At 49.1% G+C, this 19,841-nt stretch overlaps 1 protein-coding gene and 1 long non-coding RNA gene across 7 annotated transcripts in view; one reads left to right on the plus strand and one right to left on the minus strand.

The window, feature by feature from the left end:
• Nucleotides 1-19,841, plus strand: part of LOC143839167 (calpain-13-like) — a 132,238-nt gene that overhangs the window by 76,921 nt on the left and 35,476 nt on the right. For all 6 annotated transcript variants that reach the window (XR_013231656.1, XR_013231652.1, XM_077341002.1 and 3 more), the window contains 3 exons: nt 11,661-11,735; nt 12,038-12,195; nt 13,864-14,006. Coding sequence is in view for 4 of the 6 variants with exons in the window: in XM_077341002.1 (XP_077197117.1) it covers nt 11,661-11,735; nt 12,038-12,195; nt 13,864-14,006 (376 nt within the window). In the remaining 2 variants the exon portion in view is untranslated. The remainder of the gene's footprint in view (nt 1-11,660; nt 11,736-12,037; nt 12,196-13,863; nt 14,007-19,841) is intronic.
• LOC143839218 (uncharacterized) overlaps nt 1-19,841 on the minus strand; it is a 121,154-nt gene that overhangs the window by 16,395 nt on the left and 84,918 nt on the right. The gene's annotated exons all lie outside the window — the stretch shown is intronic.

Here is a 19,841-nt window from a genome sequence, read left to right on the forward strand (position 1 = left end):
GTCTAAGGGTATACAAACCAAATTAAAAACCTTTATTAGGAGGAAATAAAGAAAATTATCAGAAAATTTGGATAAAGATAATTTGAAGACATACAAAGATGGGAAAAATTAAACATGGTTTAGTTTCCTGGTTTCCTGGTTAGGATGGATATATTCAACTAAAATGACTACATTGCCTAAAATGAACTTCTTGTTTCAAATCTTACTGATCCATATTGAAGATACGATTATTCATTATTGGCAAAGAGTAATAAATAAATTCATATGGAATGGGAAAAGATCAAGGGTAATGTTTAAGGTGTTATAAGGTGATAAACACGTTAAGGCCTTGCAGTCCCAAATATGTATTTATATAAACAGACAGCAACATTGATTTGAATAAGACTGGCTCATCAACCCTCAAGGAAGTAAAGTTAAATTAAAGACAATGGATACTAAAGAAGGAATTCATAATTATTTATGAGAGGGAAATTGCTAAGACTGATTAAGAAACAAGATGTGGAAAATATTAGTTTGCTAAGGATATGGTTTAAGTGTAGAGAGCTCAGACAACTGAGAGCACGTTGAGAAAGCTGCTGGGGAGTGCTGCTGCTGCTGCTGACCAGGTGAGGCTCTAGTGGTGCTAAGTGCGGTGATTGCTGGGTGATTGCTGGGAGGATTAAAAAGGGCTGCTCCTCGCCAGAGGCAGAGCTCAGACAACTGAGATCACGTGGAGAAAGCTGCTGGGGAGTGCTGCTGCTGATGACGACCTGGTGAGGCTATTGTGGTGCTGAGTGAGGTGATTTCTGGGTGATTGCTGGGAGGATTAAAAAGGGCTGCTCCTCGCCAGAGGCGTGAGACAAAGTGCGAGAGACAAATGGCGAGAGACAAAGTGCTCTTGGCCTGCGGTTCTTAGCCTGGGGTTCTTGGCCTAGCAATTAGAATCTGTAGATTATATTTCCCTAGTAGTTGCACTGCCTACAAGTTACAATGGACCTCCAGGACACTCATCCCATCATCTGCAGTGAGTGTGACATGATTGCCTTCCTCCCTGAAGACAAGATGGACTACATCTGCCCCAAGTGTAAGCTGGTAAAACTTTTGGAGGAAAGGATTAGGATCTTAGAAGAGAGGATTATTACTCTGATCCAAATTAAGAAAGGGGAGGAGTTCATAGACTGGAGCTGTGCAACTCAGAATAAAGAGGATACAACAAGTCTTAAAGAGGATAAGGGGATTGACCTCATTACGGAACCTCTGCAGACAGTTAGGGAAAAGACTCAACGGTTCTCGGGACCTTTGGAGCTCCAAAATAGATTTCAGGCCCTTGCAGAGGAGGTGCAAGTGTCAATGAGGGAAGAGGTCCCAAAACAAAGTGTAAGACAAAGTGAAGAGGCCACGGGGATAGAAGGAAATGGTGTTGAGAAGAAAAGAAAAAGGAGAGTACTGGTAATTGGAGACTCCCTGCTAAGAGGAATGGATCGCCATCTGGCTGGGCCCGACCCCCTAACTCGAGAGGTGTGTTGCTTGCCAGGGGCAAAAATTAAAGACGTTTCAGAACGGCTGCCCAAACTCCTCAAATCTATGGATCGCTACCCATTTCTGATGGTCCATATGGGTACAAATGACATGTCCGTGAATACCATCGCTCCTATTAAAACAGACTATCAAGATCTAGGGAGGAAGCTCAAGCAAATGGGGGCACAAGTGGTATTCTCTTCAATCTTGCCTGTCAAGGGAAGAGGAATGCGTCGGGAGAGGAAGATAATGGAGGTGAATCACTGGCTGCGTAGTTGGTGCCGGCAGGAGAGATTTGGTTTCTGGGACCATGGGATAAACTTTCTTGAGGAAGGCCTACTAGCACCTGATGGACTGCACTTATCGAAGTTGGGGAAGAATGTGTTTGGCAGGAACCTGGGGAGATTCATCAGGAGAGCTTTAAACTGAAGCCACAAGGGGAAGGAGACGTTCAACATAGGGAGTATAAGGAAGGAGACCGATCGGGGGCAGCCTAACCAGGAAGGCCAGCTCATAGGGAACCAAAAGTAAAAGGATTCAGATGCCTTTATACTAATGTCCGAAGCATGGGCAATAAGAAGGAAGAGCTGGAACTTCTCATGCTGATGGAAAGGTATGATCTATTAGGCATCACAGAAACTTGGTGGAATGATTATCATTCCACCACTTGGTGGAAGCCACTTGGTGGAATGATTACTGGAATGTAATAGTGGATGGATATGAACTGTTCAGAAAAAACAGAATAGATCAAAGAGGTGGAGGAGTGGCACTGTATGTGAGGAAAGGGCTTACCTGTCAGGAAATTCTAGTGAAGGAGACTGTATCTACAGTGGAAAGCATCTGGGTAAAAATAAGCGAGGGAAAAACAAACAGTGTGGTGGTTGGTGTCTGCTACCGATCGCCTGACCAACGAGAGGATGTGGATGCTGCACTTTGTGAGCAGCTTGAGAAAATATCCAAGTGGCAGGACTTTGTAATCATGGGTGACTTCAATTTCCCAGATGCGTGCTGGAAAACAAACTCTGCAAAGCATCCTCAGTCATGCAACTTTCTGACCTGATTGGCTGACAATTTCATTTATCAAATGGTAGATGAACCCACAAGAGGTTCAGCTATACTGGACTTAATACTGACCAACAGGCAAGAGTTGATGGATGAGGTGAAGGAGGTGGGGACCCTAGGGGGAAGTGACCATGTCCTCATAGAATCCCTTTTGAGATGGGGAGGCAAGGAATCTTGTAGCCAGACGCGGATGTTGAATTTTCATAGGGCAAACTTTAATAAACTCAGAGATATGATAAGTGTCATACCATGGACGAGAATGCTGGAAGGGAAGGGAGCATGTGAAGAGTGGGCGCTAATCAAACAAAAGCTATTGCATGCTCAATCAATGACTATCCCAGAAAGACGAAAACACTGCAGGAGCTCTAAGAAGCCTATTTGGATGAACAGAGAACTTCAAGAGAAACTAAGAAAGAAAAAAGAAATGGAGGGAAGGACAGAGCTCTAAAGAAGAGTACCTACAGGTTACTAGGCACTGTATATCAATCATCAGAAAGGCCAAAGCTGAGAGTGAGCTAAGATTGGCCAGGGAAGCCCAGTGTAACAAGAAAAGATTTTTCAGTTATGTGAGGAGCAAATGTAAAGTAAAGGAGGCAATAGGCCCACTGTTGGGTGTGGATGGACAAACTCTAATGGAGGATGCAGAGAAAGCAGAAAGGCTCAGCACCTATTTTACATCTGTTTTTACCTACAGGTCAAAGGGTTTAGGCACATCTAGAGATGGCAGTAGCCAAGAGATAGTGTCTGGGTGGCAGGTTGACATGGACAGAGAGGTTGTTGAGAGGCATTTAGCTGCACTGGATGAGTTCAAATCCCCTGGGCCGGATGGAGTACTCAAAGAACTTTCCAGAGAACTTGCACAACCCTTGTCCATCATCTTTGGGACCTCTTTAAGGACTGGAGATGTCCCGGAGGACTGGAAGAGAGCACACGTTATTTCAATCTTCAAAAAAGGGAGGAAGTACGACCCGGGAAACTACAGACCAGTGAGTCTGACCTCTGTTGTGGGTAAGATAATGGAGCAGATATTAAAGGGAGTGATCTGCAAACATCTGGACAATTTGGTGATCCAAGGAAGTCAGCATGGATTTGTCTCCAACAGGTCCTGTCAGACCAACCTGGTTTCCTTTTTTGACCAAGTGACAGGTTTGTTGGGTTGTGGAAATTCGGTTGATGTCGTTTACTTGGATTTTAGTAAAGCTTTTGATAAGGTTCCCCATGATGTTCTGATGGATAAATTGAAGGACTGCAATCTGGATATTCAGATAATTAGGTGGATAGGGAATTGTTTAGAGAACCGCACTCAAAGAGTTGTTGTCAATGGTGTTTCATCAGACTGGAGGAAGGTGAGTAGCGGGGTACCTCAGGGCTCGGTGCTCGGCCCGGTACTTTTTAACATATTTATTAATGATCTAGATGTGGTGGCGGAAGGACTACTCATCAAGTTTGCAGATGACACCAAATTGGGGGGACTGGCAAATACTCCAGAAGATACAGACAGAGTTCAACAAGATCTGACCACAATGGAAAAATGGGCAAATGAGAACAAGATACAATTTAATAAAGATAAGTGTAAAGTTCTGCATCTGGGTCAGAAAAATGAAAAGCATGCCTACTGGATGGGGGATACACTTCTGAGTAACACTGTGTGTGAACGAGACCTTGGGGTACTTGTGGATTGTAAACTAAACATGAGCAGGCAGTGTGATGCAGCGGTAAAAAAGGCAAATGCCATTTTGGGCTGTATCAACAGAGGCATCACATCAAAATCACAAGTTGTCATAGTCCCATTGTATACGGCACTGGTCAGACCAGACCTGGAGTACTGTGTGCAGTTCTGGAGGCCTCACTTCAAGAAGGACATAGATAAAATTGAAAGGGTACAGAGGAGAGCGACGAAAATGATCTGGGGCCAAGGGACCTATGAAGATAGGTTGAGGGACTTGGGAATGTTCAGCCTAGAGAAAAGGAGGTTGAGAGAGGACATGATAGCCCTCTTTAAGTATTTGAAAGGTTGTCACTTGGAGGAGGGCAGGATGCTGTTCTATTGGCTGCAGAGGAAAGGACACGTAGTAATGGGTTTAAACTACAAGTACAACGATATAGGCTAGATACCAGGAAAAAAATTTTCACAGTCAGAGTAGTTCAGCAATGAAATAGGCTGCCTAAAGAGGTGGTGAGCTCCCCCTCACTGGCAGTCTTCAAGCAAAGATTGGATACTGTCGGGGACCCGCTTGCTAACTGAAAAACCAGGGTGCCCCTTTGAAGAAAACGTCACGCCAGGCCTGGTGAACGATACAACAGGAACAAGCTTTATTTCAGCAACGTGGAGTCCGCTGGTATGGAGTAAGAGCTTCCACCGAACTCCAGGTGGAAGCTCCCTTTTATACAAAACCCACCTCCTTAGGCTGTATTGCCCCACCCAGTACTTGCGGAGGGAACATGCTGATACAATCATGACTCATGCACATATGCGAGGTTTTCCGGGGTTCCTGATGGCCCATTTTCCTGGAACAAAGGGCCATCTCCGGGCCCTTGTCAAAAGGTGGAGGGGGACATTGAGGTTCTTTAGCGGCCATTGCCACCTCAACGATCGGGTGGGGCGCCCAGCTGCCGGCTTGCCTATGATCACCATGCCCTACCTCCGTGATCGCGGGCGCCTCTGATGGCGGGGTTCGGTCCGGTTCCCCAGCCACCAAGGACCGAACCACGACATTCTGCCCCCCCAAAGGTCCATTCTCCAACCCCCCGGGACGGCCAGGATACCGCTTGTGGAAACGTTCAGTGAGTCGGGGCGCAAGGACGTCCGCTGCCCAGACCCATTCCCGGTCCCCCAAAGCGAAGTCCTTCCATTCCACGAGGTACTGCAACTTCCCCCTGTGGAGTCTAGAGTCCAGGATATCCGCCACCTCGTGGTGCTCCCCCCCCGGCAGGACCTCGGGCGCTGGCGGGGAAAACACGGGGTGCCAAACGTCACCGTCCGGAGTTTTTTTTAGAAGGCTCACGTGAAAGACGGGATGGATGTGCCGGAGGTTCTTGGGGAGCTTGAGCTTGACCGAAACTTCGTTGATCGGGGCCAAGACCTCGAAAGGCCCCAAAAACCGAGGGCCTAGCTTCTTGCTGGGCAAATTCAACCGTAGGTTCCGGGTGGAAAGGTAAACTCGATCCCCCGGTCGGATCTCTTCAGCTGGTCGTCTCTTCCGGTCGGCGTCCTCTTTCTGCGCTGCCTTGACTTTGTGGAGCTGCTCCTGCAGCGACTTCCAGCAGCTCCCGGCACGCTTCCCCCACTCGCGAAGGTCGGCCGATTCCCGGGCGGGGACCTCTCCAAGCTCCGGGAAGTGTCTCAGGTCTGTCCCGTAGACGACGGCAAAAGGCGACATCTCCGTGCTGCTGTGGTCTGCGTTGTTGTACGCGAACTCGGCCAGGGGGAGCAGGGGCACCCAGGTGTCTTGATGATAGGAACCGAAACACCGCAAGTACTGCTCCAGTACTTGATTAACCCGCTCGGTCTGCCCGTCCGTCTGGGGGTGGTAAGCGGAGCTCAGCCCTTGCTCGATGTCTAACAGGCGCAGGAAAGCTTGCCAAAACCGGGACACGAATTGTGAGCCCCGATCGGAAATCACCTTGTCCGGCAGCCCGTGCAGTCGGAACACGTGATCCAGGAACATCCGAGCCAACTGTGAGGCACTGGGGACACTGGCGCAAGGAATGAAATGGGCCTGTTTGGAAAATAGATCTACCACCACCCAGATCACCGTTTTCCCCTTGCTGGGAGGCAAGTCTGTTATAAAGTCCATGGAGATCACTGACCACGGCCGGGTCGGGACCTCGAGCGGGTGCAGCAGACCTTTCGGCTTGCCAACCCCCGGCTTGCAGGTCAGGCAGACAGGACAACCACTGACGTAAGCTTTTGTGTCCCGCCGCAGACTGGGCCACCAAAACCGCCGCCGGGCCAACTTCCAGGATTTTACGAAACCGAAGTGCCCGGCGGTCTTAGCATCGTGGCAGAGGCTGAGGGCTTCCCGTCGTAGCCCTTCCGGGACGTAGACAGCCTCCCCCCTCCGCCAGAGACCGGAGTCCAAAATCAAAGAGTCCCGGAGCTCAGCCAGCTCCTCGTCTGTCCCGTAGGCTGCCACTAGGCGGTCTCGGAGCGGGGCGGTCGCCGGGTCGGGCTCCCATTCCTCCCTGGCCCGACGCCTAGTGACGACCCCCCGTCCCAGCTGCTCCTCACCAAACACGGACCTGGTGCAGGGAGCGTACCCCTCCCCATAATGCGGCAGACGGGAGAGGGCGTCCGCGAGGAAATTCTCTTTGCCGGGGATGTGACCAAGCTTGAAATTGTACCGCGAAAAGAACTCCGCCCACCTCATCTGTTTGGCGTTCAGGGATCGCGGTTGCCGGAGCGCCTCCAGATTCTTGTGATCTGTCCAGACCTCGAACGGCTCCTCTGTTTCCTCCAGCCAATGCCGCCATTCGGTGAGGGCGAACTTAATCGCAAACGCCTCCTTCTCCCAGGTAGACCAGTTCCGCTCCGTTTCGGCGAATTTTCGTGAGAGGTAGGCCGCCGGCCTCAGCTGTCCCGCCTTGTCTCGCTGCAAGAGAACCGCCCCGGCTGCTGCGTCGCTGGCGTCGACTTGTACCACCATCGGCTGGGTTGGGTCGACGTGCAGTAGCGTGGGCTCAGACGCGAAAGCTTGCTTGAGGGCCAGGAACGCTGCCTCCGATTTCTCATTCCAGCCGAGCGCTGCGCTGGGCCGCGTGGCGCGAGGACCTCTCCCCTTGGTACCTAGCAAGTCCGTGAGGGGAGCCACTACGGAGGAGTATCTGGGGATGAAGCCTCTAAAAAAGTTAGCAAACCCCAGGAAGCTTTGTAGCTGTTTCCGGGTGCGGGGCCTTTCCCAGGCCAGCACCGCCTGCACCTTCTCGGGGTCCATAGCTATGCCCTGGGCTGAGATGCGGTAGCCCAAATAGTCCAGGGAGGGACGGTGGAATTCGCACTTAGCCAGCTTCACGTATAGGTGGTTTGCCAGCAGGCGCTTTAACACCTCCCTCACCAGGGTCACGTGCTCTTGGGGATCTTGGCTGTAGATCAGGACGTCATCCAAATAAACAACCACCCCCTGAAACAGAAGGTCCTGCAACACCTCATTAATTAGACTCATGAAAACCCCAGGTGCCCCGCTTAAACCGAACGGCATCACTTTAAATTCGAATTGTCCCAATTGACAGTTAAACGCTGTTTTCCACTCATCCCCCTCCCGGATGCGTACCCGGTAGTACGCCTCCCTTAGGTCCAGCTTAGTGAACAGAGTCCCTTTGCCCAGCCGGGCCAGCAAATCCGGGATCAGCGGGAGGGGGTAAGCGTTCCCCGCTGCGATGGCGTTGAGGCCCCGGTAGTCCTGGCACAGCCGTCGGGACCCATCCTTTTTCCGGACGAACAAGACTGGAGCTCCCATGGGACTGGAAGCGGGCCGGATGAAACCTCGGGCCAGATTTTTACCCAAAAACTCCCGGAGGTCCTTGAGCTCACCCTCACTCATCTTGTAGATGCGCCCTTTGGGTAGTACCGCCCCCTCTGGGATGTTGATAGCGCAGTCCGTGCGGCGGTGTGGGGGTAGCTCGTCCGCTTCCCGCTCGCTGAAAACGGCTGCGAGGTCTCGGTACTCTGGCGGGACCTCGGGCTCTGGTATCTCCTGCTGCGCCGCCGCCGCTCCCCTGGGACGCGCCGCCGTCCTCTTGTGGCTGGAATTCTCGTGGGGGACCCGATGCCGTGCACCCACCGTCAAGTCGAACTTCAGGGTCCCCGCCCGCCAGTCCACCACGGGGTTGTGTTCCTTCAGCCAATCCAGGCCCAACACCGCCCGATATCCCGCTACGGGGACCTGGATCAGCCACCGCAGCTCTTGGTGGTCCCCTATGTGGATGGCGATAGGACCCACCTCCTCCCCGAAAGGTCCCCCCTGAATCGGGCTGCCGTCCATCTGGACGAAAACCAGGGGAACCTTCCGAATGCGCTTCGGTAGCCCCAAAGCCCGGGCTATCTGGGGGTGGACCATGCTGTGGTCGCATCCAGAGTCCAAAAGAGCCTCCCCCACCCAACTTAGTCCGTTCTCCGGGTTCCGGAGCTCTAAAATTACCACGTTCGGAGGTCGCGCCTCATGCTGTAGGGGTTTTCCCTCGCACCGCGGGACCTGCTGCCCGGCGCCGTCTACAGCAGGTCCTGGCCGTTTCCCGTCGCCTGGGCGCTTCCCGGTTCGTTGCGGAGGTCCTCCGCCCGGCGTGCCTGCTGGGGGTGTTTCGCACCTCCCCCCTGGGAGAGCCCGCGGTCCTCCCCCCCTTGCCGATGGCACGCTGCTGCGAAATGTCCTGACCCCCCGCATTTCAGGCACAGACCTTCCCGGCGTCTCCTTTCCCGCTCGGGGTTCGGGGGTCGTTTGGGGCGAGAGTTGTCGGGGCCCGGTCTCGGCGCCTCGGCTGACCCGCCTTTGGCCTCCCGGGGGGGTGCGGCGGCCCAACCCAGGCTGGCTTCCAGCTTGGCGACCACAAAACACCACCCCTCCAGTGTAGACAGATCTTCTTCCGTCCCCTTGATCACGGCCCATTCCCTAAGCTTCGGGTTAAGGCCCTCCCGGAAGTACTCGATTTGGGTCTCCTCGTTCCAGGAGAACACCTTGCCTGCTTCCCTCCGGAAAATGTCTATATAGTCCATAACCCCCCTAGTACCCTGTCGAAGTCCCTTGATCCGACTCTTTGCCTTGTCCTCAGCCTGGGGGTCCTGGAATCGTCGGCGGAGCGCGACCACGAAGTCCTGCAGGTCCCGAGTTGCCGGGTCGCCGCGCTCGGCCAACCCTAGGTACCACTGACCCGCCTTGCCCTGGAGACACGAGGCCACCCCCCAGACCAAGTCCTCGGAGTCCTCATACCAGTCTCCATACCTCCGGGCATGCGTCAGCGCGTGGAGGAGGAACTGCGGGAGGTCGTCCGGCGTCCCGTCGAAACGCGCCTTAAGCTCTGGGGGGGAACGTTTTGGAGAGTAGTCCGACCCCCTCCGGATCCGGGATTCTCGGCGTCCGCCGTCTCGTCCTGCTCCGCTCCACCGGCTACCAACTTGCCCAACGACGCCGTGCCGCTCCCTGCCTTGCACGTCGCTCCTGCGTTGGTCCGGCTCTCGCCGCCCCGTCGGCTCCCCCGCTCCCCCGAGATCCTCTGCTGTCTCGCCTCTCCGCTGGCCGTCTCGCCTACTCGGGACTGAAAACTGCTCCGGGTCGGGGTCCGGGGCCCGCTCACCAGTGCCGGGCTCGTCCTCGTCGCTGGAGACGTCCTCACTCGACGCGATCCCCCCCGCCGTTGTATTACCAGTCCCTCCGGGCCCGGCCCGAGCTTGCTCACGGGCTTCAGCTGCCTGCAAGCGCCTGGCCAAGTCCGCCATGGCCCGCCGCAGGTCCTCTAGGGATTCCTCAGGTCCTACCGGGCGAAGCGCCTGCCTCAGCTGGGTGTCCCAGGTTGGGGCCAACCCCCCAGACCTCGGCGCGCTCCCCGCCGTGCTTGGGAACCCCATGGCCCGGCGCCTTCCCTTGGCCGCCACTGCCGAGGGTCTCGGGGTCCCGGACAGCTGCTCCTGGCCCCCCGATTTTCGGAGGAAATCTCCCGGGGACATTAAACTCATGTTCCCGGGGTTCGTGGGGGTCGAGACCGCCCCGTTGCTTGAAAACGCCATCTCTGGATCCGTCCCGATAAGCGCTCGGATGCGATGCCGACCCTGGAGTTCGGTGGGAAGCTCTTACGATGTCGGGGACCCGCTTGCTAACTGAAAAACCAGGGTGCCCCTTTGAAGAAAACGTCACGCCAGGCCTGGTGAACGATACAACAGGAACAAGCTTTATTTCAGCAACGTGGAGTCCGCTGGTATGGAGTAAGAGCTTCCACCGAACTCCAGGTGGAAGCTCCCTTTTATACAAAACCCACCTCCTTAGGCTGTATTGCCCCACCCAGTACTTGCGGAGGGAACATGCTGATACAATCATGACTCATGCACATATGCGAGGTTTTCCGGGGTTCCTGATGGCCCATTTTCCTGGAACAAAGGGCCATCTCCGGGCCCTTGTCAAAAGGTGGAGGGGGACATTGAGGTTCTTTAGCGGCCATTGCCACCTCAACGATCGGGTGGGGCGCCCAGCTGCCGGCTTGCCTATGATCACCATGCCCTACCTCCGTGATCGCGGGCGCCTCTGATGGCGGGGTTCGGTCCGGTTCCCCAGCCACCAAGGACCGAACCACGACAGATACACACTTTTCTTGGATGCTTTAGGATGCTTTGGGCTGATCTTGCGTTGAGCATGGGGTTGGACTAGATGGCCTGTACGGCCCCTTCCAACTCTGATTCTATGATTCTATAATCACTTTCATCACTGACTTTTAAAATAAATGTTCATTATGATTTAAGTTCAAGAAAGAAAATAGACACGATGTACATGAAAATGAGAACATAATGGACAAACAATGGAAAATAAAAGAATGGCAAGAAAGAATATATGTTGGCTAATTTATTATCAGAATTGAAAGAATAACTTACAAAAGAAGGCGGTCAGCTGAGAGACTGCTTATGTAAACTTGATAATAGGTGTTACAAAACATTTGCTAGGTGAAATTTATAAACTGTTGTTGCAGTATGACCCTGAAACAGAATAAGTTAAAGATTCTATGATAAAATTGGTCAAAATATTAGAGAGTATTTACCAATGGGAGGGATTGTGGGTTAGTGAGTTGAAATTTGCAGACTGTCAGATACTAAAAGAAAACTGATATAAAATGTTTTAGATGGCATATAGATATAGCAAGAATCACTAAAAGTTATCATGGCAAATACTGGGAAATGTCAGGACATAAATGCATCATTCTATCATATGTGCTGGACCTGCCAGAAGGTAAGGAAATATTGGATTATGATTCATGATGAGATGCAAAAAATATTAAAAGTAAATTGTTCTGGATTTAAAATGTATGTTATTAAATAAGGGATTAAATAATATTAAAATGTATAAGGAGCTAAACAGATGATCTGCATCCTTCATGCTGTGAATAGGTTTCGTCCTATTTTACAGTTCGGTGGAGTGGGATCAAGTTCCAGCTGAATATAAGAACTACCTTCATCAGAACAAGAATGATGGTGAATTCTGGTATGATTTGACATGTTTCTTATGCAATAGATTTAAGACTGCCATGCCTACAGCATGTTTTGCAATGGTTAACTGTTGAGGATCCTGCTGTAGTCTACAAAGCCTATTCTAAGAAAATTACATGGACTTTGGGCCCCTTAATTTTCTTTGAATTCTCCTTTTCTACTATTTAAACCTGTATTGTAATGTAGGGTTATTGGTGGACTTGCTGGGGTAGGGGAGTTCCCTCAAAATTTAGATGCATTCTAGATGTAACCACAGACAAAAACTTAAATGAACTTGAATGTTTTGTCTTTTACTAGGATATCATACCAAGATTTCACTGACAACTTCTCCTCCCTGTGTATCTGCAATAATGCACCAACATTCCTGAACTACGGAGAGCACAGCAATGCAACATGGTCCTTGGATATGCATGTCAGCCAATGGCCCCAAGGATCCTCTGAAAGAGGAAGCTCTGGTAAAGGCTATAAAGGCTATAAGTGGCCCAGACCTCTACTTATATCTTCCCCAAATTGCCAAGTAATGTAAAGCAATGAGCTTAACTGGAATATGCAAATAATTTACATTTCCTTTTCCTTCATGGTATCGCCATTAATATTCTCTGTATCCAGGCACAATAGCAGCAGCAATGGTTGATGGGTCAGTTTACCAGTTCATTATTTGTTTACTTTCATTTATAGTCCATCTTTATCACTGTGTCTCACGGCAGATTACAAGTAAAAGTGGGGGGGAAGGCTTCCCAGGATGAAGCCGGGGCCTCGGGGGGAAGGGGGTGGGAGGAAGGGGGGAGGGGGCACCCAGCCCAGGGGGGAGGGGGCCTGGGGGGAGGGGGCCTGGGGGAGGGGTCTGGAGGGCCCTCCCGCACCCAGCTGCCTGCCCGCTAGTGCCCACTGTATATGTAAGTTCCACAGTCCCGCTAGTGCCTAGTGTGTATATAAGTTCCACAAATCTGATTGTTGTTGTTCAGTATTTCTGGTTCCAGTAAAGTCTTCAAGCAAAGGTTGGATACACACTTTTCTTGGATGCTTTAGGATGCTTTGGGCTGATCCTGCGTTGAGTAGGGGGTTGGACTAGATGGCCTGTATGGCCCCTTCCAACTCTATGATTCTGTGATTCTATTCTATGATAGAACTATTAAATCACTCAGTAAATTGATTACAAAGCACACTGGCATGTGTATAACATATGAATCTAATAGATACAATTCCTTGTAAAACCAAGCTAGTCAGTCAGAAAGTGGATTTGAAAATAAAATAACGTGAGTCTAAGCAATAATTCCTAATGAAACAACATAATGCAATGGGGTTGGGACTGACAAATTGGAAGGGGGGAAAAAAGGGTGATTTAAGTTGTCGGTAACAAAAGGCACCTCTTGAGCTGATCCATTGGACCATTGCTTTACGCCGGGACATTGGGGGGGATGGTGGGGGAAAGGCTTCCGCATGGCAAATGGAGTAGGCCCACTGCGTCGGAGACGCGGAGGACCTGTTCCTTTCGCCGCACCGAAGCCGGGACCTCGGGGGAGGGAGGGAGGAAAGGCTTTGCCACAGCAGGCTTCGAGGCCTTGGGGGTGGGAGGAAAGGCTTCGTCCCGGGGAAAGGAGCAGGCCCGCTGCGTTGGAGGAAAGGCTTCCCGGGACAAAGTCGGGGCCTCAGGGGGGAGGGGGGAAGGGGATGCACAGCCCGGGGGGGGGAGCAGGCCCAGGGGGAGGGGGGCCGGGGGGCCCTCCCGCACCCAGCCGCTTGCCCACTAGTGCCCGCTGTATATATAAGTTCCACAGTCCTGATTGTTGTTGTTCAGTATTTCTGGTTCCAGTAAAGTTGTTTGGTTGTTGTAGCTGGATGTCCATGTCTTACTGAAACCTCGGATTTCATAGGTCATATCCAGTGTTTACTTGCAATTGCTGAGAGGTGATTTTCACCTGTTTTCCCTTCCTATTGCAAACCCTATGCCTTGTGGCCAAGCATGCTTCTTCAGGTTTCCCTGAATCTTGAGGGTGTCATTTCCGGGAGAGGGGTGAGAATAGCTGTAACTGGAGGGGGAGATGGGAAATAATTTAACTTGTGGTTCACTAGATACAGCATATGGATTTCAGTTGTTGCATGTGGGCTTGTTTTCCACACAGGTGTCTTGTCAAGAAAGGCTCAGTATTCCATCCAGGTGCCAGAGCCTGACCCGAATACCTTTAACGTTGTGGTTTCACTGATGCAAAGGCCTCCAAATACCCACAATTCACAGCTACTGCCCATTGGTTTTCTGATATCCAGAGTAAGTAACACCAGATCCAAGTTTTGTTTTCTGTTCTCACCAGTGAAGCATTTGCACGTCACTCTTGTCTTCCCTTCCCCTCCCCCCCTTACAAACATAAGGTTTACCAGATATATTCAGAGAGTTCAGAAGTAATATGGTTGGCCCTTTCCACTGTGGAGCAGCTTCCTCCACAGAATGGGACCCTAGAGTGAAGCTTCAGGAAGGAGGATATCTCCCTTGTCAACGAACATTCTAGAAGCAGCCCCATGTGCCAACTTCACTTGAAGGCATGTAAAGTTGCTGTGCAATTTCCCTGCCAATCTGAGGGGTGGGGTGGTGTAGTAGTTTCAGTGTTGGACTGCAACTTGTGATGATGGAGTTTGAACCTGTGATGACCAGGTTCAAATCCCTCACTAAGCCAAGGAAGCCTGCCAGGTGACCTTGGGCCCATCATAACCTTTTAGCCTCACCTACCTCTCACAAATTTGCTGAGAGGATTATGTGGGGGGGGGGTACCCAAACAGGGTGAAAAGTAGGATCTAATTTTTAAGCATTTAGCAGGTTTAAGAGAACCCAGTTGTACAAACACAGATAGCAGTGCCTTCATGTGGTTTTGCTTCTGCTCCACTGTGCTGAAGATTAGGCACAAGACAACGAGGAAGGAATTTATGTCCTAGTTAAGTTCATAGGTCCTCTAGAAATGCCAGCCACCAGTGGTGGGACCTGGGGATCACCTGGAATTATAGTTTATCTTCAAACTTTAAAAGATTAGTTCTCCTGGAAAAAATAGCTGCTTCGTAGGATGAACTCTATGAAATTATACCCCACTGAGGTCCCACCCTTCTCCAAACACCTCCTTTCCCAGGCTTCACCCCAAAAATCTCCAGGTATTTCCCAAGCCAGAGCAGGCAACCCTAAGTACAAGTAGATAGCCATGTACACAGAAGAAAAAGAAGGTGTGCAAAGGAGAAAGCCAGTGTGATGTTGTGGTTACAGTGGCAGACTGGCAATGGACAGGCCCAAATGCAAATTCAGGGTTGCCCTGAAGCTCCCCGGCACACTAACTTAGTTTAGCTCAACCCCACAGGTCTTTTGTGAGGGGAAAAAATGGAGGAATAAATCTTGAATTGCCGAGCGCCTTGGAGAGACAGAAATGGTAGAAGAGGGAGTTGATAAAAGAGCTTTGAGAGTAGGGACAGCTGGATCCTAAAGCAGAATTCTCCTGAGGATGTGAAACCAACATTCTTCCAGCCCATAACCAAGTCTCCATTCCCAGGGCTACAGCTGTTCTTGCCTCAAACACTAAATCTATCTTCACATGGGAGACTGATTTTCTGGATGCAACAAGAGATAATACATTCTAAATATTTACTAAACTTATATGCAGGGGAGAAAGAAGGTTACTGCTTTTTGTTCTGCAGTGTGAATATTGACATCCCTGGTATGAATGTAATTGTTGACCCAGTAGGCAAATGACATTTTAAACAACATTCCCTGTTTGATTACTGTCACATATTCATTCAGCATCCTATCTTACATTAGATCAATATTTTGAAGTCAATATTTCCTGATATTTATATGACGAGTTCTCTTTAAGCTTTTTTTTTTGATACAAAAACACTCTGTCTAGAAAACATCCTAATAAGGTAGGCAAATAAATATGAAAACAATAGAGTTGGGATTTCTGTACAGTGCTAAAATAACAGGACGGTCAGTAAACATTGGGTGGATTTTAGAAAAGCAAACAGCCTCCCTTGCTGCTATACATTAAAACCACATACATTTACAATAGTCCCAGCTAAGCAAGGAAGGCCTATGTGGAGAATCAGGTTAAATATGCTAATTTACTTGTAACCTGGATCTGGATACATGTCATGATCACTCTGGGGGCCCCACAGTATCCCAAGAAAAGGGGAGTCCCCGAAAAGGTATAGTACAGAAATATACACAGAAGGACCTAGAAACACATTGGTTTAAAAACAACCTAACATGTTTCTAGACAGAGACGCCTTCATCAGGACATCTCAAAAGCATATACACTGAAATTCTTTAAGCTACCACTGAACTTGTATCTAGCTGGTATTAAATAAGTGAAGTTTCAATCAAATTGAAGCCAAGTCTCAATCATTCTGAGTTAGTATGATATTTTAAAATATAAAAAGGTAAAGGTAAAGGTATCCCCTATGCAAGCACCGAGTCATGTCTGACCCTTGGGGTGACGCCCTCTAGCGTGTTCATGGCAGACTCAATACGGGGTGGTTTGCCAGTGCCTTCCCCAGTCATTACCGTTTACCCCTCAGCAAGCTGGGAACTCATTTTACCGACCTCGGAAGGATGGAAGGCTGAGTCAACCTTGAGCCGGCTGCTGGGATTGAACTCCCAGCCTCATGGGCAGAGCTTTCAGACTGCATGTCTGCTGCCTTACCACTCTGTGCCACAAGAGGCTCTTTAAAATATCATACTATATCATTATATCATTATTTAAAAATACAATATCATTATTTAAAAATACAAAATACCAATACAAAAAAGTAGAAATTTGTTTTTCTTTTCCATCATCATCTTCCTCTGTCTTTCCCTGTCTCGATCATATTTTGCCTGAAACATTTTTTGCTGGGTCTCTGTTGGGAAAAATATTTGAAGAAGAAGAGCTGTTTTTATTTTATAGCCTGCTTTTCACTATCTGAAGGAGTCCCAAAGCAGCTTACAAACACCTTCCCCACAACAGAAACCCTGTGAGGTAGGTGGGGCTGAGAGAGCCCTGAGAAAACTGCTCTGTGAAAACAGCTCTAAGAGAACTGTGACTGGTCATCCAACTGGCTGCATGTGGAAGAGTGGGGGAGCACAGTTCCATACAAACTTACTTGGAAGTAGATCCCCAGTGAACTCTGTAGGACTTCTGTTTGATACCTATGGTTAGGCTGTTGAAAGTGCAAACCAAAATTTCGGAAGAGGACCTAACAGACAAAGGAGTCATGACTGTCCCACATTCCTAGAGGCAAGTCATGAGGCACTTCCTTCTCCTGCTGGGTTCCCATTCTCTCAGACGCCAGAGATGAGCTGCCCTGGGGAAAGCAGCAGCTAGAGAATGAATTCTATGGCATTCCTTCCCTCCGGAGATCCATCTTCTCCCCAAGCTCTGCCCTTCCCAATCTCTCCCTGCAAACCTCCAGGAATTTCCCAATCTGGATCTGGTAACCTTATTTTGATCTAATGCTGTTTGTTTTAAAGTAGATTCCTTCACAGCAACCAGTTTCCTTTGGGACTAAAGGCTAGTTCCTAGCCATTCACAGTGTGGATGTTATACCTCTTTCAGAATAATTATTCTGGAATTTTTTCTATCTTAGGCGTTTTTCACATTGAAGTTTAGCAGGGTTTTTGTTTGTTTGTTTGTTTGTTTTTCTTTTCTGTTTCTCCCATTGCTGCCAGGTCAAACAGCAAATCATGCCCTTTGGGCATGAATGGCCACCATTTGCACAAACAATATTACCCTGCCAGGCTTGCTGTGTTCCAGGACAGTCTTAGCATAATGCAATAGCACTGTAAATTTATAGAGGCCTACTATATACAGTGGTTTCAAAATTCCTCAGTTTAATTCTGTGTTGGAAAATAGGAAAGATAGAAGAAGAGTTGGTTCTTATATGTCACTTTTCTCTGCCAGAAGGAGTCTCAAGATGGCTTACAATCACCTTCCCTTCCTCTCACCACCATAGACACCATGTGAGGTAGGTGAGGCTGAGAGAGCTCTGTGAGGGCTGTGACCAGCCCAATTTCATCCAGCTGGCTGCATGTGGAGGAGTGGGGAATCAAACCCAGGTCTCCAGATTAGAGGCTGCCACTCTTAACCACTACACAAAGCTGGCTTTTCAAATATGGAGTGGGATTTTTCCTCATCCCTCAAAAACCAATGTGAAACACCCTTAAGTTTTCATCCTAACACAATTCCTTTCCCTGCCATATGATCAAAAGCCCAGACCATCAGTTATCACATGGATCCCACCAGAGGATGCCTAGATGGCTTATGACCCACTAACCTTGCTGAAGGGAAAAGGGCCTGGTCTTATTTGTGTCTGCAGTAGAGAAAATAAACGAATGTATTGGTTGATTAGGCCAAGAATCAGCACTGATGCACAGGTCCTGTAGAGTTTAAGAGTATTGTCTGAGTCCATGGAAGAAAGAACCATATATACAATCTTGAGCTCCTTCAAGGAAGGGCAGAATAAAAATATGATAGATTTATTTATTTAGAAACTTTTCACTACCTTGTCTCCATATAATATGAATCCAAAGCATCTTATAAGGCATAACACACAAATCAAATTTCCCAAATTTGCTGGGGATCTTGCCCACCAGCATTTCAGCAGTTGACAGTGACAGCATGACATCACTTCTAGAAAATCTGGAATTGCAGCTCACCTTTCTGCGAATCACTAAGATTTATAGTGATGCCATTTCTGGGGAAAACCTAGGCCTCTCCAGGGCAGAGTCTGCACTTACTTTGTTTGTTCCATTGTCAATCCTGTTGAATTCAGATCGCTTTGAACTCGGGTCTTCCTCTTCCCCTCCCCATTGAAACAGGAAAGTCTTCTGCACGTGGTTAGGGTAGTTCAGAAGGGGGGGGGAGCCAAGCCTCTTTCTTTCTTTTCTTGAAGGGGGGGAGAGGAGCCAAGCAGGGAGCCTCTTTCTTTACTTGGAGGGGGGGGGGAGAGGATCGAAAAAGGCAGAGAAGGGAGAAAAAATCCAGGAACTACAGAAGTTGAGAGAAATTAGGGGCTTCTCCTTTAAGGCAAGCTTGTCACATGACCAGGTGTGGTCTATCAGAGGTTCTCTACCACGGAGCTTGCTTTCCCAATCCGGATTTGAAAAATATTGAGGGTTAAAAGCACTCTTAAGATATCGCACAATAAAGGTAGGGTCACTCCGGATCAATCCTTCTTGCTGCAGAAGGAAAATTTAAATCGCCCAAAATCCAAACAGAAATTGCATTCTGTGTAGAGGGCAGGGACTGAATTGACCTGGGACTGGAATAAAAGCTCCGTGCAGTTTACACCCAGGAATCACCATGTAAAACACCAATTCCTAGAGAGGTGAACAACGTCACGTCTGGCTTTATAAAAAGTGACATGGCATTCTTACTGATGGCCCAGTATCCCCACCTCAGCCGTTCTTTCACTACTTGCCATAAATTACAATTACTGCTTGTCATCAAGAAACTAATTCATGAGGCATTGCAGGTACCAGCAATTCTGCCCCTGGTGAAACAGCCCCTCCTCAGGCTGGCCAGCTCTTACTTCCTTGCAATAGCTAGCAGGTTCCCCACTTCCTCCTAAAATAGGGATACTAGTCCCCAGGTGCAACCTGGGAATCCCCCAGATTTACAGGTCATCTCCAAGCAATGCAGATCAGTTCTTCTGAAGAAAATGGCTGCTTTGGAAGGTGGACTCAATTATACTCCATTGAGGTCCCTCCCTGTGCCAAATCCTGCTCATTCCTTGCTCCATCCTCAAAGTCTCCAGCTATTTCCCAACCTAGAGCTGGCAAAATCTATCCCAAAATGTTTAATATATGTTCTAAATTTTGTCAAAAATTTGAATTAAAATACTGAAATTTCAAAAAATACTGAAATTTCAAAAAATATGTGTAGTGTTCCATTTTGATTCCTCTTCTGGCTTGCCCAAAATTTTCAGAGCAGCCTTGCAGTGTCAGAGGAGTTGCTTCCAAAATTTGATGGAGCTTTGGCAGCGATTTTTTACACAATGGAAAAGATGTATAGTTGGAAAACATAACATATCTGTGGCATTCATGCAAAAAGTCTTCATCTTGAACTCTGAGGCTTTTAGATCTCGGCAAGAA

The sequence above is a fragment of the Paroedura picta genome, chromosome 1 (genome assembly GCF_049243985.1).
Source record: "Paroedura picta isolate Pp20150507F chromosome 1, Ppicta_v3.0, whole genome shotgun sequence".
Classification (NCBI taxonomy): Eukaryota; Metazoa; Chordata; class Lepidosauria; order Squamata; family Gekkonidae; genus Paroedura; species Paroedura picta.